General features: G+C 46.4%; 1 protein-coding gene across 5 annotated transcripts in view; it reads left to right on the top strand.

The window, feature by feature from the left end:
• diaph2 (diaphanous-related formin 2) overlaps positions 1-26,319 on the top strand; it is a 324,298-nt gene that overhangs the window by 66,973 nt on the left and 231,006 nt on the right. For all 5 annotated transcript variants that reach the window (XM_028959481.1, XM_028959484.1, XM_028959485.1 and 2 more), the window contains one exon: positions 9,104-9,243. In XM_028959481.1, the coding sequence (XP_028815314.1) occupies positions 9,104-9,243 (140 nt within the window). The remainder of the gene's footprint in view (positions 1-9,103; positions 9,244-26,319) is intronic.

The following is a 26,319-nucleotide window of genomic DNA, read 5'->3' on the forward strand; positions in this document are numbered from 1 at the left end:
AGTTCCACCCCTCCCTTCTCGCCTCCCTCTTTAACTCGGGTCGCCCACTTACTCCTCCGCCACGGCGGGTAAAAAATGCAGAGCCGGCGAGTAAACAAAGAGCCAGAGAAATGAGGGCGGTGGTGCCGCTGACTGCACCGCTGTCCTTCAAACAGCGCGACGGAAGGCCTACTTCGACCTCGGCGCATCGAACACAATCCCCCGAACTACGCCACATCCAGCCAATTCACCACGAGTTGCCGGAGACGAGGACTGTAGGCACCCTGAAACCCGTCATGGCCGCCCACTGTTCACCAAGGGTGATGGTTAAATGCAGAGGACACGTTTCACTGTGTGCACCGCGTGCTGTGCTGCTGTGTATCACATGTGACAATCACTTCACTTAAAAAAATTAGGCTAAAGTGCTCTTTATCACGGTCCATTATTTGCTTATTGGGTTTAATAAACTGCTAAGATCTGCGATACACCTTCATATGACATTCTGTACAGAAACTAGAACAGAGTGAATAAAAGGATTGTATTCAACTGACCACTTTGTCCATGGTGACATGGAAGCATGTTGTAAGTCGCTCTGGACGAGGGCATCTGCCAAATGCCTTAAATGTAAATGTAAATATGACACCCCTTCATAGCCCTTCACAAGAGCCGCGTTTGATGCACCGTTATGGCGTTTTTGCAATATTTTTATTTTCTGTTGCCAAGAACGTCTCATCCTGACGCCGTGTGGCTTTCGGCAGATATCACTTTAAAGAGGATCTCCTGCTGCAGTCGTCCCCCCTGCCATCCTGCCACCCCGCTGACAGCCGTCTCTCTTGTTCTGCCGTTAATTGGCGTTTAATTGAAAGGGTTGATTAAAACGCGTGGGAACGAAGAGGCTGGGCTTATTAAGACAGACGGCTCCAGGATGCGTCCCCCGCCGAGAGTCTCCGTCTTTTGCTGGACCCTCTCAGCCCCGCAGGAAATGGAAGTGGAGTTAGAAATCGGCACTGAGGTTATGACCGGTGCTTCACTAGATGCTTCCACTCTGCACCGCACTGCTGCTTCAAGAACCTTTCTCTTTCAATTTCACACCTAAACACACCTCCAGTCTTGGTTTTTTTTTCTTGCTCTTCCGTGTTTTTCTCGATTTTATTCAGTGCAAAACGATAAATACAGTTAATTGACCTCATATATTCAATTTCATTTTATTTTCCCACCATCATAGAAATATTAGCAGCCAAGTGTGTAATATTAATATTGTTGTGACCTCCACTTGTTTGAACAATATGTAATATTGTTAAATCAGAGTCTAAAACACGTTTTTTTTCAGTCTGTGCCACACGAATGGTCTTTTTTTCTTTTTTTTTTAAAAGAAGCCCGACTTTGATCTGTAAATATTTTATTAATGCATTCATTTGCCTGGCTTATTCAGCTCTGCAATTTTCTTTAATGTACCAGTAAACAGCCTCAAGTTGTTTAGAGCAGGTCTGATTCGTCGCCGCTCCTTTTGATTAATTTGGTCAATGCTGTGAGTGGTGGTTCAGGTTTCTCTGGCCCCAATAATATTTTATTGATAACATCACATTTTGGGATCAAACGCTGCAATTCGACAGTTGAAGAGACATTTTGTGCGGATTTGTGCGAGAGGAAGATCTCAGGCAGGCCGATTCTCGGCACACGCGGGGGTGACATTGTGCCACACTTCACTTTTAGACTTGCAATTTCCTCCCGAAGGACATCTGCTCCAGTTATCCGGGGGTTTAACGGCCAGTAAAGCTGTTTCCGCTCCTTTCCCAAAACTTGGCATGCCCTCTTTTTATGAAGCCCTTAGACGTCTTCCTCGATTAATCATGTACGGGTGCGGATCTCGATTCACATTGCACTGGACACTTCAGATCTCAGGACAGCAGGTACTGCAGATCAGTGTTGTGGTGTGAACTTCCTGTAGCCTGAAGGCTTATCGGTATTGAGTGTCATGTAGAGAAGAACCACTCGATGGTGCAAAAGTTGCCAGGTGTCAACATAGAAATATAAGAGACGACCAGTTAGGACACTTTTTATGCAGCTAATGATTTTTGAGGCCTTAAAACGGATAGCATCGCTTGGTTTGACTCATTGTGAAATGTTCATTTGATTTGAAATTCTCGGCCACTGAGAGAGACATGTGAAAATGGATGCCGAGGAGGTGAAACGGAGGCAAGCCTCTGCCGATTATGTTTTAAACCCGCTCATTTCCTTTCCCTCTCAGTCTAGCGCTGGTAGTGCAAGCGAAGAAAGCTGGGCTTTTAAAAAAAAGTATCTTCATGTCGTGTCAGGTCGGGTCGAATGGGATTTTTTTCGACGTTTTTCGGCCCGATTACAGCTCTAGTGTGCAGAGGACACCACGTCTGTTCCTGTGGAGTAGAGTGCTGGTGCCGAGGTTTTTCAGGAGATTGCCGGGTTCTATTAGTGACATGGGGGGCCATGATCTGCAGGACATGATCTCCTGTCAAAGCAGGCCGGCGCTGGGCGGGGTGAAGGAGGGTCCACATAACAGCCACAGACATACAAGTGGGGAAGAAACGAATGCCTTCAGGACAAGAGACACCTGTCCTTGCTGGTAGAGTCGGGGTAGCGACTGGGTAGTGTGTGCTGGTGTGCGTTTGTGTTTTTTGACGAGACGACGCCTCGCATCATTTGAATTCGATGGTTGGCACTGGAGAGGTGCACCCCTGGGAATAAGTGTCAGGCAGTCTTTTTCCTCCTATGCAAATTCCAGCTCAAAGTGTTGATTTATGCTCCAAGGCCCTGCTTCTTCAACACAACGTTGTGGACCAGTTGCATCATTATTATAAGAATAAAAAATAAATGGCACTTATTGTGCTGTGGCTTTCAGTTGAGCTGAAGCCTCATCCATTAAGAGGGAATGAATTCATTTCCAGTCAGCTGTAAATTTGAAGAAAGTTCGTTGCAGGCCCCGTCTGCGGTACAGTACGGTAATTTGATCATATCGTCGCAATTACGTCCCACAAGATGCAGGCGCACAGGGAGCGCCGCCGAACACAATGCTCATTAACGGTGAATCATTAACACATTCGGCTAAATTTAAAATGCTATTGTGAGGGAGAAAAATACATTCGTCGTGGATCATTTTCTTTTAATTTTTTAATACGAACATGGATGGACCCTTCACGTCAATAGTCCAGTTCTGGTTGTACACTAACGTCTATATTAATTATTCATTCACCATTTCATGTATGGATGAAGGTTTAAAAAATTTTGGCAAACAAATAAGTTATAAAAAGTTTCATTTGCAAAAGACCTAAAACCTTCCTGTGCGATCATTACAATGGTGTTCATCTGGGCTGTAATGGTTCCGTCCAGCTGACCCCAGCTTCTCTGCGGCTCGCTGTTTAATGTCTGTGCGACAGTGTTGTGGGCCGTGTGTGTGTTAGAATTAAAGGGACAAATCTTTTAATGCTGTAATCTTCTCTTGCTCAGATCCCTGCTGTCGAGGGGTGTCTCGGCTGGCCCAGTTCAATCAGCGCCGAGACCTAAATTTGTCTGGAGAAAGAAATGTTTTTACCCCCTCTTCTCCATGAATTATGTTTGTTAATTTTTTTTAAAGTTGCTTTAGATGGCAACATTATTATATTTTTCCATTTTACAAAACCTCAACATTTTCATCTGGATAGAGACGTCTTCCAACGTTGAGATACCGTTCTGAGGAAAGATCTCTGAGGAGATGCCGTTCGGAGGAACGGGATTGGTTGATAAGCCGCCAGATCCCGGGTTGTTTTTTTTTTTTTTTTCTTTGTTGCCGCGCTGAAAAAGGAGAGGAAGCGGTGGAAACAGCTCATAGGTTGTTTCCGTCCAGCCTGCAGCGGTTGTGGGTGAAAACGCCCGTGCGGGTTCCATGGCTCCTTGAACAGAGGAGGAAGAGCGTGAAGACCATCTCCCTGGGTAGATCTACTGCTTTATTTCCAAGCAGCAGGGGACGGTCGGCATCTCAACTGATCCGTGTTCCTGCTGACCTTCTGAGGCCCAAGTTGGAAGTTCTACATTCGAACTCTGTGTGTGTGTGTGGGGGGGTTTATTGGGACTAGTTTGCTTCCAACGCTGCCATTCACATTCGGCGTATTTTTGTACCATTTAGCTCTGACGCTGCTTGATCGGCTCTAATTGTGGAGATCATATCTATCTTCTCTTTCAGAAGATCAGTGGGGCACTTTAGTAATTTTCATTAATCACATACTGAGAAGAAGTAATTAAATTTTTCATTATTTCTTCTCTCTTTTTTTTTTTTTTTTTTTTGCGGCATGCATTCAAAGGCCAGCGTGTTAATATGACGGAGTTCGCTAAACGTAAAGATTATTACTGTGAAGTGTGCCACGGATAATTTCCCATTTTGTTCTTGGTTAAGTATTAGCCTACGGTGCTTTCAGAGTCGTCGTTGTTATTCCTTTTTTGCCTATTGAACAGAATGGGACAATGGTAATAATTAGACATTTGACTCAGAAGTCGTTATTCAGTATTGCGACTGTGAGAAGTGTGGTTCAGCGAAGAAGCGCGTTATCTGCGTTATCATAATCACTGCAGGCCCGGGCGTCCACCAGGAGCCTGAATAAAACATCTATCAGTCTTGTTAAGCCGGACAGGACTCGGCGGAGGCTGCCAGCTTGTTATGGCCTCATTACCAGGTGAAGATGACATGTGGAGCAGGGGCTGCCTGGCCTGGCACGCCGTCTTCCTCTGCCAAGGTCCCGGGCACCGAACCACCCCACCACCCCGTCTCAAGTAGGGCACGGCAAAGAAAACGCGGGGATGGAGGGGGAGGAGGAGACCTCGTCCCAAAGTGAAATTGACAGGCTCGCCGGAGTAATTGCTCCCTATACACTGTGCTTTTGGCAGGAAATGTTGCTATCGACAAATAAGGATTCAATAGGATGCGGAGATGAGGCTTTTGGACGTGGTCAGCAGGCTCGGTTGGGTTTTTTTTTTCTTTTCTCTCTCACACTCACCCTCTCTGTCCATCTTCACACCTCTTCCCTGGACTTCCTGGACACATTAATGGCCGTTTGCTCACGTGACTCTTTAGCCAAGAGACTCAAGAAGAAGCTCAATTACACGCCGTGGCCTGCTGTAATGTTGATATCATCCCACGAGTCTAGGCGGTGCTCGGCCGTTAAGCCACGTATTATGGTCTGTCTCTGGTTTCCAATGGCAAAGGTCGGTGGGTGGTGAAACCAGACCCTTTGCCTTCCTGGAGTGAGCGCTCATCCTTATGGGAATTGCTGGGCAGAAATAAATAGCAATTGTTTATAGCAATTTTCTTCCAGACGTACCCTTTGCTGAAGATGCCAGAGAATCACCGTGCCAAATTTGTTATTTGTTGCCATTCCACGGTGCTAAAGTTTTCCGGTTTGACATCATAAAAATAGAATAAATGAGTTTTGCCTCTATTCAGAGTGAACTTTTAACATAAATATCAAGTATGAATCTAATCTTATATATAGTTATATCACAAGTGTCGGTGATGAAAGGCTCTGTGTTATAGTACATTTTAAAATCAGGCAAAAGACTCATGGCCAGGACTGAGAGCCTCAGGAGAAGTTTCTATCCTCAGGCCATAAGGATGCTGAATGAGGACATGCCACCACACCTCACCTCACTCTCAACCATCTGAATGTTCAGTGTGGTTTACTGCAGTCTGTTACTGTCACACTGGTTATTGCAAAATCCATGCACAGTACATGTCCACCACCCGTGATGTGTCTCATGACTCATTGAATAAAATGTCTTGCCTGCGTTCTATTTTACTTTCTCCCTTATTTTGTTTTATTTAACGTGTACTGAACCATGCAGACAAAACAGGGTGTTTCAAGATGCATTTCAGAGTGTGTTGTGACAAATAAAATCTTGAATCTTGAATTAAGATGCAAAGCACCGTCCCCACACACTGCTCCCCGGGCGCCTGTTATGGCTGCCCGCTGCTCACTCAGCTCTGGTGTTATAGTGAACTGTAGAATATCGCAAAATGTACAGTATCATGACATTTCGTGATATAATCGTATCGTGACACCTGTATCGTGCCACCTGTATCGTGATACATATTGTATCATGAGATCCTTGCCAATACACAACCCTATTCATCATTATTCAGTGTCATATGCTGAAGGATACACTATCATGTCACAAAATAAGTCTTACTTACTGAATGACTTACTAAATGGCATCTTATGGCATAATTAAGAATTAGTTTTGTCCTTTCTAATTGACAGTTTTATAGAATTTCAAAAGTAAAAAAATAAAAGCTACTGTTATTTCTTTCTTTTGAAATCATATGGCATGATGTCAGAGGTCATAGATCAGAGTGAAAACGTTCATCAGAACGGCTGTAGCTGTTCTGGATTCAGTGTGAATGCGGGATGCAAATCCATTCCTCATTGTGTATACAGTTCACCGTTTGCGCCTTTTATCATGTGGCGGCGTGAAAGGAAGGCCCCCCGCGGCCTTTTCGCCGCTCTGACGCCGCTTGCGTTGCCTCTTCCCATCCGCCTGCGTTTTGTCTCTGCCAGCCACTCGGCTATTTCACATACGCCGCTTGTTTACCACCGCCGGGGTTCCTGGTGCTCCTCGGTGGGAAATCTCTAAAGCCACGCCGGCGGAGATTTCGGTTTTATCCGCTGCTACTTGGCACCTTCGTCATTCATTTCACCGCTTTTTGGCGCCGTCTGTCTGTCTTCTTTGTCGTCGACGTGTTTTGTTTGACTTAACTGTTATCTTATACTTTATGTAGCACGCAAACTTTATTTCACTCTGTAACTAAATGTTCTGAAATGACAATAAAGCTCAAACAATTCAAACTCTGCAGCTGCATTTCAAATGCATTAAATTGCTATACTTAAACTATACTAAAAAATTCTGTTGAAGAGGGAAAAGTTCTTGCGCAAAACTTAAGTGCTCCTTTTGAAATGCCCACGAAACACAGTTGTGGAGCGGCTGCATTTCCATTCATTGATGACATGGACTAAGAAAAAAAGGATTTCTGCCTCAAAAAATGCATTTAAAATGCATGGGTCAGCGTGACCCACAACGTAATGTGGGTATTTTTTTTTTTTTTTTGTACCATAATAGCAGGGTTAAATTGAATCGGCAAAAAATTAAGAGCTGTAATGTTTTTTTGTGAGCCTTGCTGAAAACCCTCTTCTTTCCTGCTACCGTAATTATGTTGAAGATTTGTGCCGTTGAGGACCCATGCTGAGGGTGCCGTGGATACATCAGTCTGAAGCATGATGGTTTTATTTTGCACGGGCGCCAGCTAAGAAATCAGGCAGGGTACGAGTCGGCAGTGTTCCACAATGTTCCGCCCCGAGCTCTGTTCGGCATCACTTCGCTGTGTGTGGAGTCCTTCTTTAGAGCCGGGAGATTTGGCAGGATGACGTGCCGACTTCTCTCTGCAGGGGCGAGCCCACACGTCTACCGCCGTCAGCCTTTCTACTGGTCAAACACACTGTGTGTGTGTGTGTGTGTGTGTGTGTGTGTGTGTGTGTACTTGCTACCACTTGGAACACTCTTGCCCTACACGGTCAAATGAGATTTTTTGATCTCACCAAGGTGTCTGATAGCGATTAACTGTCAGCGGGTTGAAACCCTCTTCATTCCACACCTCTTTGAGTCGCCGTTCTATGTATTTCGGCGACAAATTCAAAGAATAAAAAAAAAAATGTAAAAAAATCGGAATAAATGAGCAGCGAGGCATCCAGACACGAGTGCCGCATGATGCAATTAAGCAATTTGCAGCCTGCCGTGCCCCGCTGCATGGACGAAAATGCTGAGCAGGCCCAGTTATCCTCCTTTTTTGATCGAGACGGCAAGACGAGAGTTGGTTATTGGTGACAGGAGCTCGACTGACTGATGCCGTTCACGCATCGTGGTTTTGTACCTTCTCTGCAATGAATACAGCCAGAGGTTTGATTAGATGTGAAATCTACAAGCAAATGTTAAAGCAAATATAACGATAGAAACTGAAATTTAAGTATTTTTTTCATTACATTCATTACATCCTATTATTTTAAACAAACCAATGAATTCAGGGTATCTGCATCATTCATTAATTGCAGCCAAAGAGCAACATTTGTTCTTGTATAATTGCGTCAATTGTTCTTATTTAACGCTACTTTGTAGATACATTGTATCTTTTTTTTTGTCATCAATGGAACTATTGTGTTTCAGAACAGTCTTAATAAATAATGGCAAAAAGATTTGGAGAGTAAAAAAGGACGCGTGCAAGCAGATCTCAGTTGAGGCTGCAGATGAAAGTGAGACACTGCAGCACAGCACACGGTGACACGGTGACATGTGTCCTCTGTATTTAACCATCACCCTTGGTGAGCAGCGGGCACCATGACAGGCGCCCAGGGAGCAGTGTGTGGGGACGGTACCTTCATCAAGGGGACATCAGTGGCACCTCGGCTGATTACAGGGCCGCTTCCTTAACCGCTAGGCCACCAGTGTCCCTAGATGGAACACCTGCCATCGTTGACATTTCTTCAGGCCATGTGACGGCGTGTAGAAACTACGTCCATGCTATGCAGACAGGGACTCACCCACAGACTCGAACCTGAAAAGGGATGGAAAGGCGGTTTATGTGTTGCGTTCTTCCGTCCGAACAGGAAGAGACTTTCACGTTTAGAGGTCCTATCAGAGGCTTCCTGCAGCTGCCAGAGCAGCAGACGTGCCGGCGTTTCTCCGCACCGTGGGTTCAGCAGCCCTTCCCAGCCGGCTCATGGATAATTCCTCTGTTGGAATATTCCCATATCAACCCTCTCCGCCTTCCGGTGGCTCCATACACTGTCAGCATATTCATTATCACCTAAGCCGAGAACGGGCTGCGGCACAAATTCTGCCGGGGCTCCGGGACGGGGGAGGGATGGGAATCGTTACCATGCAGCCATATTCTTATATTCTTAGTTTCACTACCGGACTTTTCTCTTTTTCACTCTTGTTTTTAACTGTTGTTAGATGATTTCCTCACACTTCACCTCAACGTTCTGATGCAGACATGCTAATTAAAGTGCCACAGTGACGGCGAGAACCGATCGCACGGCTCCCTCCATTTCTAATCTGCTTTTCACTCCGGCAGGGCGGTCTGAGGAACAGCAAGCATGAGTGTACGCTGTCGTCCCAGGAGTACGTCCACGAGCTACGCTCCGGCATCACCGATGACAAGCTGCTCAACTGCCTGGAGTCCCTGCGGGTGTCCCTGACCAGCAACCCCGTCAGGTCAGCCCCTCCTGAAACCAGTCACAGCACGCCTCCTCCACCAAACGCTGTTGGCTGATCCTGGGCTCGTAAAGCAAAGTTAATATGAAAATTCAAAATATATATATATAAAATCAAAATCCCGATCCACCAAGGTGCCACTGAGCAAAAGCACCGTCCCCACACAGCCTGTCATGGCTGCCCACTGCTCACCAAGTGTGATGGTTAAATACAGAGGACACGTTTCACCGTGCGCTGTGCTGTGTTTTACAATGACAGTCACTTCACTTTCAATTTAAGTTGACCTTTATTGTCATTTCAGCTACATAATGAAAGTGAAGTGATTGTCACACACAGCACAGCACACGGTGACACGGTATAATGAGTCCTCTGTATTTAACCATCACCCTTAGTGAGGAGTGGGCAGCCGTGACAGGCGCCCGGGGAGCAGCGTGTGGGAGCAGTGGCACCTTGAACCGGCAACCTTCTGATTATGGGTCCGTTTCCTTACCTAATGTGCACAACACATTAAATCGGGGTCGTGGCTGCTGCAGGCCGTCACACACACACTCACACACACACACACACACACACACACAAACCATAAACTCACACCTGCAGACAATTAAGTGTCATCAATTCACCAAACATCAGGTTAAGCTGCCATCGGAAACCGGAGGACCTGAAGGGAACCGTGGAGGTGTGAAGCCACGGCGCGAACTGTGAAATGTTAATACATACACGAGGACGCCCTATCAACACTCCACACACACACACCAACCCAACACCTGCATCATGCCGCGACCTCCCAGCCGCCCGCCAGCGTGGTTTTGTCCTCGGCTGTTTTGTCCGGGCCTCGTCTCTGCTCGATAGCTAATTGGCGCCGGGTCTCAGAAGGCCCGTACTCCAGCCGGTCCGCACGGAGCCGCAGCACAGGCTCACTAAATGAGTGCAGCTTATACAGTCATTGACAGCGCAGCAGGCGTTCCTCACCACTCTATCCATTACGGCCTAATAGATAGGAAGTCCACTTTTTACACTTCAGAAAGCAAGGCATTCGCAAAGACCTTAATAAGCATGCTGGCCTCACCGACGAGATCAACCACATCCACTTTGATTTCTTTCTTCTCAAAGCAGCTCACTCTCTCAGTGCCCCCCCCCCCCATCCTCCTTTTTTTAATAAATCTGGTTTGATCATAGCTAATGCACTACTTAAAATAATTTCACATTCCCCCTTTCAGTTCTGCTCCAAGCTTTTATTGGCCTTTCATTCGGCAATAATTAGGCCACGCCGCGCACGGAAGCCCCTTCCCACCAAACTCGGCTTCCTCCTTCCCCGTCCGCCTCGATGGGATATTCAGATATAATTTGGTCCCAGGAGCTCAGGGCGGCCCGCTGATGGGGACGAGTCCCTTAATTTTTGGTCCTATAGAGTGGTCATCAGAAGAAGCTTGCGCGCTCTTCTTTGAATCCGTATCTGCTTGCAGAGAGAGGGAGAAAGCATTTTTTTTTTTTTTTCTCGAAAGCCCCCCAAAGGAGAGGTTACTTGATCCAATGAGTGCTGCAGACGTTATCCTTTTTATCCACACAGCCTGGACCCTAATAGGCTTTTTTGTAGTCTAACTGGCAAGATCACGCATGCCCACAAAGCAACAGACGAGGCCTGCTCAAACAACCAATTAATAGACACGGCCCTCCCAAGTCTCTCTCTCTCTCTCACACACACACACACACACACACACACGACACCCCGTGAATACAGATTTCACACTCGCTTGTAACTACGCCTGTGGGCCTCTTAAGGGCAAGTTCGCCCCAAAATCAAAACCACATATTTTCCCCCTTGGCTTTTAGTGCCGTATATGGACTATTTTCTTCATAATGCACAACACTTAGCCTGCAATTATCTGCCAGGTTCATGAATAGAGGCCCCAAATGAGCTTATATTAAGCCATCCGGTGTTTGTTTTCTCATAAAAACACTTATAAAGATTGGTGAGAGTTGGATAAGTGTTTTATTTTGCATTTGGCAGCGTGCAGACTCCCTAATGGATGGTTATTTTGGGGGCGGCGCTGGGGGGGTGTTTGGGACATGCTATATAAGACTGTCAGGAAGAATGTCAAAAACCCAATTCTGGTTTAAGTATCACAACAATTTGTCGGCTCCGTTTGCATGCAGGACGTTTCGGCAGAGACACAGCGCTACAGACCGGGGGAAAATGTACGGAAATGTACGGAATTTAGGATTTTACGGTGAACCGACCCTTTACTTATAGCACACACACCCAGATGATTGGGCCATTATAGTGAGGAAATAAAGAAAAGAGATCCACCCCCCGACTCGCGACAGCGCTAGAAGTTATACCTCAGCCCCCCCCTCCTCCTGCCGGCACGACGTGTCCACGTCAGCGAATCGGAGAAAGGGCAGCGGAGAGACGGGAGGGAGGCCAGGACCACCCCCTGGGCCTCTCTGACACCCACAGAAGGCCAGGCCTGGCCGGAGGAGACGGCGGCACCCTGGGGTGACGAGCGCAGCCTCCGCTCCTCTCCCCACTTTTATTCGTTCTTTACTTTTTTATTTTTTTTAATGGAGAGGTGGCTGGAGGGAAATCTCAACCCCGAACCAACATGCCAAGGGTACTCACAATTAATAAGAATGGAAGCTAATTGTCACGGATCACAACACACAGACACACACACTCATTTGTGTCCTGGCCTCACTATGTTAATGTAACCTTTGCAGTGTACTTTTGAGTCTGAGAAAAGCGTGCAGAGGCGTAATGCATTAGGTGTCGTATTCGCCGTCCGCACCACTGATCACCGCTCGGCAGGAAGACGGGCGGACAGGAATATGCATTTATACGGTTATCTGTGGCCATCGGGGTCAGGGGTGCAGAAGCAACAAGTAGTTCACGGCTCCGTGCATCAACCTACACAGATATCCACAGCTGCCAACGTCGGGCTCTCCGGGGCCCCGGCTCTCGTTACGCCGTGAACTTTTGTCATGCTCCTTAACTCCTGCTGTCGTAAGTCTAATGATGTGGGCAGGAATCTGCGATAGGGGGACTGAGGTTATATAAAAGCCTGTTTTCTCAGGGTCCACGTGGTGAAAGTGACGGTGAAACGTGTCCTCTGTATTTTACCGTCACCCTTGGCGAGCAGTGGGCAGCCATGTCAGGCGCCCGGGGGCAGCGTGTGGGGACGGGACCTCAGTGGCACCTCGGCGGCTCGGGATTCGAACCCGCAGCCTTCCTCACCCGCCAGGCCACCACTGCCTCTGGACATTTCAGGTTCTTGCTGCCCGCTGCATGTTTCTCGTCAGGTTTTAAAGTGAATTATAACCCTCGACTTTGTCTCTTTAACTAAAGTGGGAGCAAAATTCATTAGTAATAAAAATGGCCCAGGGCCCCTTTGCTATATCTAGGGGGGCGATTCGTCATGGCGCCCTTCCGCCCAAACATCTGCACTTACGGCTAATACATTACTGCGCAAACTCTTCTAACTCATGGCCCTCGCAGTCGTGCCTTTCCCGACATTAATCTCGGCGGGTCCGCCACTGCGAGGGATTACGAAGGTAGCCGGCGCGCTGATCTGTTTACAGTGGCTGGGACAAATGACCGCCGTGTCCGCATGCGGTTCCATTTTTCGCCGCACAAATCACCGAACGTGCTCTGTTTAATCTTGATTTATTTTATTTTATTTTTTTACGTTTAACACCACGCCGTGATTACTTCTGACCTCGCGCTGCGATAGGTTGAGAGTCGGGCTGTTCCTGCGTTTGTCTGGTTTCAACATAAGGTGCCAAACCTGTGAAACTTACCTGATTGTTGTATGATTGATGTTGCATAGCAACAATAGCAAAAGTAAAGGGTTATAAGCATATTATATATATATATTATACCATTAATACCTCACTTGTATTGCACTTCACTACCTATATTCAAGTGCAAATGCATTACAGAATGGGGTGGTAGTAGCCTAATTGGTAACACATATAGTTCTATGAACCAGAAGACCCGGGTTCAAACCCCACTTACTACCATCGTGTCCCTGAGCAAGACACTTAACCCTGAGTGTCTCCAGGTGGGGACTGTCCCTGTTACTACTGACTGTAAGTCGCTCTGGATTAGGGCATCTGATAAATGCTGTAAAAAAGAATGTTTTACTCATTTTGCATGGATAACATATTGCCACACTCATGCATTGTTTATTGGGCCCTAAACTGCAGGATTTTATCTCGCTTCCTGTCAATCTGCAGCAAAATTAAAAAAGGGGGGGTGAGTCGCGAGCGTGAGCGCTGATTCCGCTCGGCTGGGCTTCTGTTGTTGTTGCTGCGCGTCGCGGCGCCGGCTGTTAAATTCTGCCGATGGCCGGTGTTTGTCTAATAGTTTAATTGGCTGGGCCGGCACCTGTTCTCCGGCCCAGGTGCCCGGTGGGACGGCGCTCGGCCCCGTACCTCCTGCCGATCCCTCGCAGGTGTGCGGCGCGCAGATGGCGGCGCCCGCGGCTCATTCCCTCCCGTTCGACGGGATCAGGCCAGTTTATTATTTTATTCATCGATCACCCCCGCTACTTCCTGCTGCATTCTGCGCCTGCGCTTCATGTGGTCTGGTGGTCCCCTGACTACCTTGCAGAGGCAATCACAGCCATCCCCTCATGGTGGTTATTTATTCAGGCCGCACCGTGGCGTCCCTGTGTAAGACGTGAGCAGACGATCACCAAAAGGCGTCAAATTAAAAGACGAGAGGCATTTCAGCATTTCAGTTTTCTTCCAGACCTTAATTAACTTATTGAGCAACGACTTGTTCACAGTAATTTCTGGGAAAGGGCAGGTGATGCAGATTTGATAGTTGCATAAATTCTCCTTCTGCATGACTCCTGAACGTTGTGAAAAAGAAGAGCAGGAGAAGGCCACAAGAAGACAGGAGGCTGTTTTCTCACGATGCAATCTACTGGCAGTGAACAGGGATGGACAGGCACTGGAAACATGGATTCGAAGTGTTTGTCATTGTGCACACAACGAAATTTGTCCGCTGCATTTAACCCATCACCCCCGGTGAGCAGTGGGCAGCCATGACAGGCGCCCGGGGAGCAGTGTGTGGCGACGGTGCTTTGCTCAGTGGCACCCAGGCGGTTTGGGGTTTGAACAGGCAACCCTGCGATTACAGGGCCGCTTCCTTACATGCCAGGCCCATAAATAAATGTCAACATATTCTGGCACCATCAAAGTATGAGTTAAAAAGGATGACAGTGGCAAGATAATGATTCACAATGGTTCAAGATGGTTCACATTCTCCTGGCCTCACAACTATTGCCAACCATCAGCGGTTTTGCAGAATTGGACGATTGTGTGAAAATCCACCAAGATCTGAAATGATCTTATCTGCTACAAAACGATGTCTTAATAAGCTACATATATATATGCATATATAAGAAATGCATTATCTTTATCTTTATGCCTTTTTGGTGGCTTTACATCTTCTGCTTACTTCACCATTCACAGTAACAGATATTCTAAGCAAAGATGTCAAAACTTATCATACTTCCTCGCTCACTTTTTTGGGGGGGTGGCTGTTTTCCCCCATCTGCTTCATGTTTCGATGTGAATCACTGCCACAGGGATGGCATCGCAAGCGCCTGCACGTACTGTTACACAGCAAGGAGGGATCCAGAACTTTCCGCACGCCCACCCGGCCTCGAATTCCCGCCGCCCTGTCATCCTGCCCTGAGAGCTGATAAACGAAGCCGCCGTTCGGCCAGCGCTTACACCCAGTCAACGTTCCTGACCCCGTTCCCCATCAGAACCCGCCTGCCGCAAGGAAAGCCCGGTTCAGCCCCTGACAGCGGAGGGGTTCGCCGCGACTCGTCAGGCCCGGCCTTTGAGTCGCTCGGCGCTAAGCCCTTCAGTATTACTGCCTGCAGACGCTAAACCCCAGCAGTCACTTCTATATTGAATTTGCAAGCTCTCAGATCCGGAGCCCCGAATCAGACAGAATTGAACTTGGCTCCAAGTTTTTTATTATGCCAGAATCTTCATAGCGCGACGTGCGTTTTCTCTAGGCACTTTTTGTGCCGTTGAAGTGGTGTTTGTGTGTGTGTGTGTGTGTGTGTGTGTGCATGCTGACTAGATAGATCCCTGTGTGGTTTTGGAATATAAGAGAGAGAAGAGATGCACGTTATTGTTAAGTTACAACAAAGCTGTATCCCATGGTCTTGTGTTCCTACCGGCCTCATTGGAACGTGTCTAAGGAGCATCGGGGGAAGAAAACAGCAACAGCGACAACAGAAAATTTTGCAAACTGTTAAGATATAACCGTTGGCACAGAGGTAAATAGGTACAGTGAAAATTAAAGGGAAACCTTGAATTAATTAATGTAGCCTCTTTTAGCATTCAGACATTTTTTTTGTCACCTGACTGTTGGTAGATCAATTTATTGTCATAATATATAACATGAAACATTATTAATGAGTAAATGAGTAAATGAGTAATTAATTCAATGAAATCAATGAACCCAAGGAACTCCTTAGGGTTCATTAGGGTTCTTCCTTCATATTCAGTGTCAAATAAGGAAGCACCACTAGATGGTGCTGCCTGATCATGAAGATTTAAAGAAGATTAATGGAACTATGGGGTTTCCCAGGGCTCTGTACTTGGCCCTTTGCTGTTTTCCTTATAGCCTGGGAACCATTTAAATAAAATAGAACATTTCATTAAATATAAAATTTCATTAAATACCCACGACACCCAAATCTACTTGCCTCTAAAATGGACCGACACCAGTTTTTTAAAACTGTTACTTGACTGTTTGGATGACATCAAAGAATGCATGGCTGTGAGAATGCATGGCCAGTACCGACAGCCACTGTTCACTCAGGGTGATGGGTTAAATGCAGAGGACAAATTTCACCATGTGCACCATGTGCTGTGCTGCTGTGTATCACAAGTGACAATCACTTTACTTTAAATTGGACCTTAGGATCATACATTAAGATCTTGGTACAGAACCTGCGTGTAATAATGGATGGCGATTTGAAAATGGACAAGCAAATAAGTTTTCTGGTCAAGTCAAGTTTTATAAATTTAGACTTTTAGCCAAAGTTTAGCCTTTTTACATTTTAATGATATTGAGCCATACATGCTTTTATCACATCATGGCTTGACTACTGCAACGGTCTATATATATATATTTTATCACAGCTACAGTTGGTTGAAAATGGAGCATGAACAAATTACACCAGTTCTGGTTTCACAGCACTGGTTGCCGGTATGGCCCACCATACATAACGGATCTTGTTTATCTTCAGCCAGCCCCTAGATCTCTGGCATATAATGGGTACGCCCTCCTCCACATCCTCTGATCTCGCCGTAAGCAGAAGGATGACAGAAGCCTTCTCAGAGCCTGACATAAAATTTGCTTCCACTACCTCAGCTTTTAATTCTCACTTGTTCTCTATAGCCTTTTCTATATACTGCATTTGTAGTATACATTTGTATGTCCTTTTTAATGTTTTTTTGCACAGCACTTTGGTGCAGTGGAACTGCTGTTAATGTACTCTGGAAATAAACTTAGCCTTGAAATGACTTGACTTGATGTTGTTTATAGAAATATACTTATTTCTATAAACAACCTTGTGGTGTCCAAGAGCTCTTATTCCAGATTATTTTAAGGATTAATTGTAATGTGCGCATATTAATCTTATATTGATATTATAACAGAGTGCCAGTCAACAATCAGCGTATTGCTGTTTAATGACCTACAGAGTAAATGCCATTTTGAAGGTAGTTGGGGTCAGATGAGCTGGTATGGCTGATTTGTGTGGTTTTGAGTTTGGTTACAAGGGAAAAAGCTGCCCCTGCATTTTGAATGCGTGACGTGTCCTCAGCGGCTGAGGACGTGCTTATGGGCGGTGTATTAATGTAATGACGAGTCAACGTGGCGGTGATGGATGTCCGGGGGGAGAGGCGGAGGTGCCAGTGCAGTCTGCCGCCGACGCTTTAAACTTTGTCATTCCTAATGCAGGAATTGCTCACTCATGAATAATTGATCCTTGGCGCCCGTTTTGCGGTGCTGAATGGTGTTTTTCTGCCGTTAAATCAAGCTCGGCAGCGCGCTGCGAAACGTGAATCACAATGTTTTATAGGAGGAGAAAACGTCCCGCATGCACATATATTATTTCATTATAATTCCATTTTGACTTGGCCAATAATTCTGTCTCTAAGGACTTATGATGAATGACGGACCATTTCGGCAGTAAACCTCCGATTTCAGTACCTGTGTGTGGCGAGGAAGACGTGGAAATCGCCGCCATTTGTGTCAAGGACAAGATTGTAGGACGCCGGGACGGACTTGACTCTTCGGGTCAAGCATCCATCTGTTGCGCTCTTCAGAGGCCTCGACTTCCTCGAGGAGGGGGGGTCGAGGAACGGAGGGAAACTTATCAACACTTCACCTGTCTGCGCGAAAGTAAAATCGTCACCCTCGCCGCGGCGGCCGGTTTTGAAGCTCGCTGCCGGGGTCATTTCTTCTTGCGCTGCGTTGCCAGACTCAACTCTCCAGACTCCAAATGTTATTACAAACCGCGCCACCGCCCCGGGCTTCAGCTAAGCTATTTTGCTCCAATACTTGTCAAGGAGAAGTAAAAAGGGGAGAGATGTATAAATTATAAATTAATATATGCGTGGGCTGGCAAGGCGTACTTGTTCCCTACACTCCTTTTTGGACAGTCTTGTATGTGTGTGTGTGTATATATATTTCCCCCTCTACCTTTGTCTTAATTAAGAGAATTTGTATTGTTACTTCCTCTTCTGTCCCTGTTGAGTAATTATCGCAGGATTTATTCTGGCTTAAATGCACGGTGGCCATTAATAAACGTGCTAATTGCTATTTGCGAAGCGGCGCAGAGCGAGGACCACCTGAAAGAGAAAAATCTCATTTGTTCAAAGCCCCGAATGGCGGTGCCTGGCAGCGACTGTTGCAGCTGTGGAGGGGTCCGGAGCATTTTCTTTTTCCTGGAGGAAGCGAACGGAAGGAAGGAAGGAAGGAAGGAAGGACGAACATCGAAATGCCTTCCGCGGCTGGATGTATTTTAAGCGAGGCGCCCATTTCGTTTCATGCCACCATCTGTTAACCTCAGTGCCAAATGTGTCTTTGGTGGGCCCGGAGCGAGGCATACATAATTCACGCGTCTGATTCGAATTCCATATTGATTTCGTAAAGAAGAAAAAAAGAAGAATCTCAGGTATGCGGGGAGGAAGTAAGGGCTGAAATAAAAGACCTCTGTTCTCTGTATTAAATGTCGTGTGTTTTAGGTGTGTGTGGTTGACGCTCAGCGCGGCGGCCACGTCTGACTCTGGCTGTTGTTGAGGAAGCTATTTAGACGGAATTGGAATTGGGAGCGCGGGTGACCTACTTGTTCCCGGCAGAGTGACAGGTGGCTGCAGCCGCTGCCGCTAATGTAGAGGCGCTGGGAAGTGCAGACTGTAGTCTGGAGTCTGGAGTCACTCCCCATTACCAGCAGGCTTGTGACTCCACGGAATGGGAGGGCGGATTGGGCTCGGTGCAGCATGGAGTCGGGGACGGTTCCCCACTCTATTACACATCTGAAGGGAAGTGAAGTGATTGTCACTTGTGATACACAGCAGCACAGCACACGGTGCACACAACAAAACGAGTCCTCTGTATTTAACCCATCACCCTTGGTGAGCAGTGGGCAGCCATGACAGGCGCCCAGGGATTCGAACCGGCAACCTTCTGATTATGGGGCCGCTTCCTTAACCGCTAGGCCACCACTGCCCCTTCTGGAGCTATTTGAAATCAGAAATTAAGGGCCGTTAATGGTAACAAACTGAACTGAGCAACGGAATGTGAACTGACATGAAAATTTGTAATTGGCTGAGGTCAATCGTGTCGACGTGCCAACCGACTACGCAGCTGACCACTAATCGGTGCTACATGATTATTTCATTACATCATTCCGTTGCATTCATTTTTAATTCTACTTTAATATTCTAACCGTGCCGATGATTATTATCTGATTAAAAGTGTCACGACTACAGACTTACGGGGGAGGGAAGTGCAGAAGCAGGACATGCTGGGAAGGGGTTTTATTATAACAAACAATAAATAAATACAAATAAATAACGGCGCGGTGACCAAAAAGGATTTAAACACACGGGAGAACTAATACTAACCCGCGGGCGTGTGGCGATTGCCAGAACTCAAAAACACATTCACATACGTGCACAAGGTCCACTAAAATGTCGTCCCTTCCGAAGGGGCGGAAATCTGCGGCCTTTATGCACTGTCAGGATTGGCCACCGGTGATGAGCCCAGCTGCAGTCAATCCTGACAAAAAGGTTGATGTTGTGGTGTTATTGATCTGATAAACAGAATTAATGCCACTTGTGTGTTTACACTTGATCATTTTTTTGGAAAAGGCTAATCCGAGCTATTGATATTGAAAGATTGTAATTATTGACTTGTTTAAAGGGTGTCAAATGACACTTTTTAAAGCTGTTGCTTTTTTTTCACTTTTCATTTTTAAAACCATAAAAAATTCTTCACCAGGTGTAAATTGTGCCCCCCCCCCTCTAAGAATGAAGTTGCCGCTTCGCCAGGTGAGCCGGACCCCCGTGCAAGAAATTCCCACCCGAGCCGAGGGCATTGGTTTTTCCATTCAATTAATGGTGCAGATCAATCACCGCTCTGGCAATTTTCCCACCCGTTTCTTCCCCCACCCCCGTTTAAGCTGCGCGGCGCCGGGGGGGTCTCGCTGTTTTGGAGATAATTAGTAATTTCGGGAGTGTTTTTCGCTCGACGGGGAGCCGTTTGAGCGAGCCTGGGGACCGCTGATGAGCCGTCTCCCTACACGTCTCTCCTGATGGACATGTCGGCCGCCTTCAGCCATTTCTTTCTCACCCTGGGTGACCCCACCCTGGCGACCCCCAGCGCTGCGTCACGCAGGAACTACCGCTGTCCTCAGGTGTAGGCCGCTCGTGTTGTTTTCCCTGTACGATGGAAGGTAAAAATCCATCTGGCCACGCCCAGTCCACGCCCAGAGTGTAAAAATCAGCTGCGCGTTTCTCCCTCCCTCCCTCCCTCCCTCATTTTAACGAACCCCATTTTGGAGCAAGTGCGCAGAACAAACACGCCAGGGTCTCCTGGAATTATGGAGGTGCTCTGGTGAGGTTAGGACCCCTGGTGGAGGGTCCACTACAGTTCGCCACAAAAACTTTTGCATGTAACAAGGCGCATTTCTAGTCTCTTAATCTATAAAACTCTTCTGCGGCCTGTGACCTTTCCGCCATATGCTCCCTATGTGAGCACAATGCCCATAGGATGGTTGAAAGGTTCTTATTAAATTGATGTTAATGAACTGCTTGATGGGATTGCATAATGCTAATTTTATTATTTATATGAGAATTATTCTCACCCTCGCAAAGTTCAAGACCTTTAAGTCATGACAAATATATACCACTAAGAAGGCCACAGGAGACCGTGGAGCAGAATGAATTGGACCTGGGAGATTCTGTTCACATTTTCCTCAAGTATTTTATTGCTCAAGAAAAAAATCTATATAGTGAGAAATGCTTTCAATATTCTGAACTTTATATAATTAAGACACCATCTATGTGCTGTTTTTGTTGGTGTGGGATTTTTTTTCTGACACAGTTTAAAAGGGGTGGAGCCTGTAGGCATGATAGACAGCTGTCACTACCTATACTTCCTCATTCTGGACTGTTTTAACTCCCTCCTGTCAATTTCTGACCCGCCCAGGTGTAATGCAGCATTCATCTTCTCGCCCACTACCACCACCAACATGCAGGTTATCAGGCGCTTTAATTCCAGATAATGTGACCACGCCCACTACCAACACCTACATGCAGGTTATCAAGCACTTTAATCCTAGTGAACGTGACCACGCCCACTACCAACACCAACACGCAGGTTATCAGCTCTTTAATTCCAGTCAATGTGACCACACCCACTACCAACACCAACACGCAGGTTATCAGCTCTTTAATTCCAGTCAATGTGACCACACCCACTACCACCACCAACATGCAGGTTATCAGGCACTTTAATTCCAGTGAATGTGACCACGCCCACTACCAACACCAACATGCAGGTTATCAGGCGCTTTAATTCCAGTGAACGTGATCACGCCCACTACCAACACCAACATGCAGGTTATCAGGCGCTTTAATTCCAGTGAACATGACCACGCCCACTACCAACACCAACATGCAGGTTATCAGGCGCTTTAATTCCAGTGAACATGACCACGCCCACTACCAACACCAACATGCAGGTTGTCAGGCGCTTTAATTCCAGTGAACATGACCACGCCCACTACCAACACCAACATGCAGGTTATCAGTCACTTTAATTCCAGTGAACGTGACCACGCCCACTACCAACACCAACATGCAGGTTATCAGGCGCTTTAATTCCAGTCAACGTGACCACGCCCACTACCAACACCAATATGCAGGTTATCAGGTGCTTTAATTCCAGTGAACGTGACCACGGCCACTACCGACACCAACATGCAGGTTATCAGGTGCTTTAATTCCAGTGAACGTGACCACGCCCACTACAACCACCAACATGCAGGTTATCAGGTGCTTTAATTCCAGTGAACGTGACCACGCCCACTACCAACACCAACATGCAGGTTATCAGGCGCTTTAATTCCAGTCAACGTGACCACACCCACTACCAACACCAATATGCAGGTTATCCAATGTTTCTCCAATGTTTCCTGAACCATCGCTTCTGAGTTGGTGTCAGTTTGGAGTTGAGAGGAATTTGCCGAGGTCCAGGGGAAACCACACTGGTTCTGAATACGTCACAAATCCTACAGCCTCGGGTGTCAGAAATAAGTGTGAGACTTTTCCCATTCCACAGTTCTCACCATGATGCAACGAGCAGAAGTCAGTCCAAGAGAAGTAACTGCGCAGGAGTTTGCACGGTTTTGACCGGATGGGGGTGGTGACGGATTATAAAAACAATCATTTGAAATGCCTGTTGCAATACGTGTGTCACTCAAATCATTCTCATTGCCTAACACTGATCCGCATTACTGGTTTAGATTATATGACATTTATTATTTCTTTACCATTGAGGCAGACGAGATTTATGGATTTTCGTTGAACAATATGAAATTGTGGTTTACCGGCCTGGAGATAAACAGTTTTTTGTCTCACTTTTATGAAGCTGGGCTGTTAATATTTACTTTTCCATGCACACACACACACATACACACACACACATATATATATGTGTAATTGCATCGCCCTGTTAGAATTAGAGTACTGTACATTGCATACGTAAAAAAAAAAAAAGCCCATGAATTTTTCATTTTGCCTGCGGATTGTACACGATTGCGTGAAAAAAAAAAAAAACATACACAATTTCGGTTGCACTTAACCACAGGATTACACCCATCAATATTTCATGGCCGAATTTCACCATCCGCCGCTTGTCACCCACCATTCAGCCTCCAAAGTTAATGAAATCCTCTGATACATGTCAGGAGTGTCACGGTGAGGCTGCCGATAAGGAGCCGGCGACTGCATCAGATTTGACAGGACAAGATCTTCCCGCTCAGACGAAGCGGCTTGGCTGTGACAGGCAGGGGCCGATATATAGACATGGACAGCGCGTGCAAGCGCCACGGAGAATTGTCCGCGGCAGAATCCGGGCTCCGACACCCTTCCGAAGTGATCCCGCCCCTGCCCGCCGAGAGACGGTGTCATGCCTGGCCGTGATAAAAGCCGGTGACAACACACAAGGGAGGTGTCTTTAACTTCGGCCCACTTCAGCTGTCACTTTTACCTTTTAAAGAAGCTTTTATCTCCCTGTTTTCCTCCTTGTCAGGGATCCGGGGTGAAATCCAGACGCCGCCACTCTCATGACGGGATCGCGCATCGTCGCTCGGCTCCTTGATTAAAACTAGATAAGCGCAGATACGATCTATTGCAGTTCCTCGGTGCATTAGGGATGCTCTGAAATACCACTGTTCACATCTTTATTTGTATTCAGATAGTCGCATTTTTTTATTTCGGGTCTACGTACCGCAGTGGACATTAGTAAAAGGTTCTGCATCACCATAGCTATACTGAAAAAGCAAACACTGGTCATATTGAAAAAGCAAAGTAATCACTCACGCCTAATATTTTAGCATTGACGTAATGTAAATAAACAGGTTACAGCAGCATTGATTGGTTTATTCACATTGCATCAATGCAAAAATATTAGGTGTGACAGATTTTTTTAAGTTTAGACAGTGGTCACTTTTTTCAGTGTAGCTATGGTGACGCTGAGATTTTTGCTGTAGGGTTCAGGGTGAAGGATGCATTAAAAAGGCCTTTTTGGAGGATCAGCCATTTTTTAGGAAAGGGTTTCCATCAAATGTCTTCATTACACAGTTTAAGGTTCACTTTATCACTAGCCACTGTGCAAAAATACACAGCTTGATGGGATTTCGTAATGCTAATTTCATTATTTATTCAAGAATTATTCACACCCTCGCAAAGTTCAAGACCTTTAAGTCATGACAAGTATATACCACAAAGTGTAAGTATATGAACAATTGAACAATCCAGTTGCATTATAAATGAAACGTATGACAGCCTGCATGAATCTAGACTCATTTAAATCAGGCGTTTTGAAGGACGACATATTCACAGCACGTGAACACTGCAGAAGAACAGCCATTTAGCTTATTGTTGTAGTTATATTGACATACAGGGTCTTTACTGAACGCGAGTGGGGCGTATAGGTTGGTGTAGAGGAAATGTGAGTGCAGTTCACAGTCCGACTGAAGTGAGAGCGTCAGAGCAGTTGTCAGAAACCGCGTTCGTCAGTGATACGAATGTGTTGCTACGGTGATACATGCCTGATGGCAAAAGAGCAAACAGACAGTGGGAGGCGAGTTTTGCCCTCCACAATGCGGCAGATGCCCTGCAGGGAGAGCAGCAGCACACTGTTGACCTCCTCATCCACTCTCACCATCGCGCTACAAGGTGGACAGTTCCCAATCCAGATGTGCATAATACAATTTTCTTGACATCTGGCAACACTGCTGATGAATCACACCCTCCTGCAGTGTGAAATAGTGGCACAACAGTGTTTATTTTATGTATATGCATGTATAATACATTTAAATTTAAGGCATTCCGCAGACGCCCTTATCCAGAGGCACTTACAATGTGCTTCCATGTCACCATGGATGAAGTGGTCAGTTCTGGTTCACTAGGACCCCCAACTATGAATACAATCTTTTTATTCACTCTGTTCTAGTTTCTACACAGAAGTCAGACAAGAAGAAGGTTACAAGTTCATCTAAATCTTCTCTAAAGAGGAAGGTCTTGAGCTGCCGTGTGAAGGTGCTCAGTGACTGAGCTGGAAGTTCATTCCACCACCGAGGCCGAGACAGAGAAGATGAGTGTCATATGAATAAATGGCACATGTAGATGTCACACGCTGCAGGATGGAACGACGCATTGATAATGAGCAAAAACTCAGTTCAAATGTAAAGCTAAACTGTAATCAGCCCTCGGCCCTCGCAGCTCATTCATCGTGAGCTTAAAATCGCAAGTTGATCTCTGCCATGCGAACTCATGAGGGAGGAGCATCTGTTTGTGCTTTCCTGAACAATGCATTCACATTTGGCTCCACCTCTCCCATGCACGCATGCATTTACATTGTGCATGGTCGGAGGGTGGCCAATTTCACTTCTCCACGCACGGACTCTGTGTAATCTCGGCTCCCGCCTTCCATCTTTGCGCCATCGCTCGGCAAATATTAGCCTCCCAGTGCAGGCAGCCGCAGAAGGCCCGCAGTCGGGGATTGTCTGTGGACTTACCGAATTGTTCTCGCCTCGTCTGCCTCTCCCGGCCCTGATTTAGTCGCGGCGCCGCCACGCCGACGTCGCCTTTTTCATAAACACGGCCCTGATTGTGCATTGCGGACGAGATTGTTTTTTGGTAAGATCTAATATTTGTTACTCTGCTCTAACCGTGTGTTTGCGCGCGACGCACTGCCGTTGGGAGCAAAGTGCCGGGGAGAAAATGGCAAACATGGAACCGGAGGCGCTTGGTAAACAGACAGTTACAAATTCCGAACATTATGCTGTTTTGTTTTATTAACAAAGCAGCCTATTATAATGTACTGTACAGCAAAACCATAATAAGTTGCAAATTGGGTTCAGCCGCATGGTAATGAATTTTGAGTAATGGTGTGGCAAGCCTCTGAGTGTTTGTAATTTGCAGCAAATTTCATTGCGGATCAGAGAAATCCTCATATCGGCCCTTAATCGCAGGTCCTCCGCACATCTGCTAGTCAATACAAATGACTTTAATATGTATACTGTTATTGCACAAAATCATTGTCAAAAAGCGGCTAGTAAATCACTGACTTATGGCCCTTTAATGCGACAAATTGCTCCATGCATTCTCGCTTATTGACAGTCCGGCGCGCTCGACAAGCGATGCAGATGTCATAATCTGGCGTTGATCATGAACCGGGCGCTTGCCCGAGCGCCTCATGGCCCCGGAACTCGTTTGCCTTCAAATGGGATTGTTTGCTGTCTCCAGATACACTGTGGTTTATAGCCAATTATCCCTCACGCCCCCGTTATTGATTACAGCGTTATCTTCCCTGCATGATTTTATCTCTGCACGCTTCAACACGGACCACAGGGTTGGACGGCGGAGGGGCGGCGGCCACAAGAACACGATCCCAATTGAGCAGGCAGACCGGGTTGGGGCCTGGGTTGCAAAATTACAACCAAATGCATTATTATTTTGTTCCGGATTCACAATGTCACAAGTAAAGAGGGGTTCGATGGTGAACTGACCCATTTTAACCCATAAGCCCTTGTGGCTGCGGGACAGGGCTGTATGGATGGGTCAATGGTGGCCTAGCTGGTAAGGACTCGGACCCATAAATTGGACCCTGAATCAGACCCGTAGCACTGGGTAGTTAGATCCTCCTCTTAAACATACCGGTTTCTAGTTTCTGTACAGGGAGTGCAGAATTATTAGGCAAGTTGTTATTTTTGAGGAATAATTTTATTATTGAACAACAAC

The sequence above is a fragment of the Denticeps clupeoides genome, chromosome 18 (genome assembly GCF_900700375.1).
Source record: "Denticeps clupeoides chromosome 18, fDenClu1.1, whole genome shotgun sequence".
Taxonomy (NCBI): domain Eukaryota; kingdom Metazoa; phylum Chordata; class Actinopteri; order Clupeiformes; family Denticipitidae; genus Denticeps; species Denticeps clupeoides.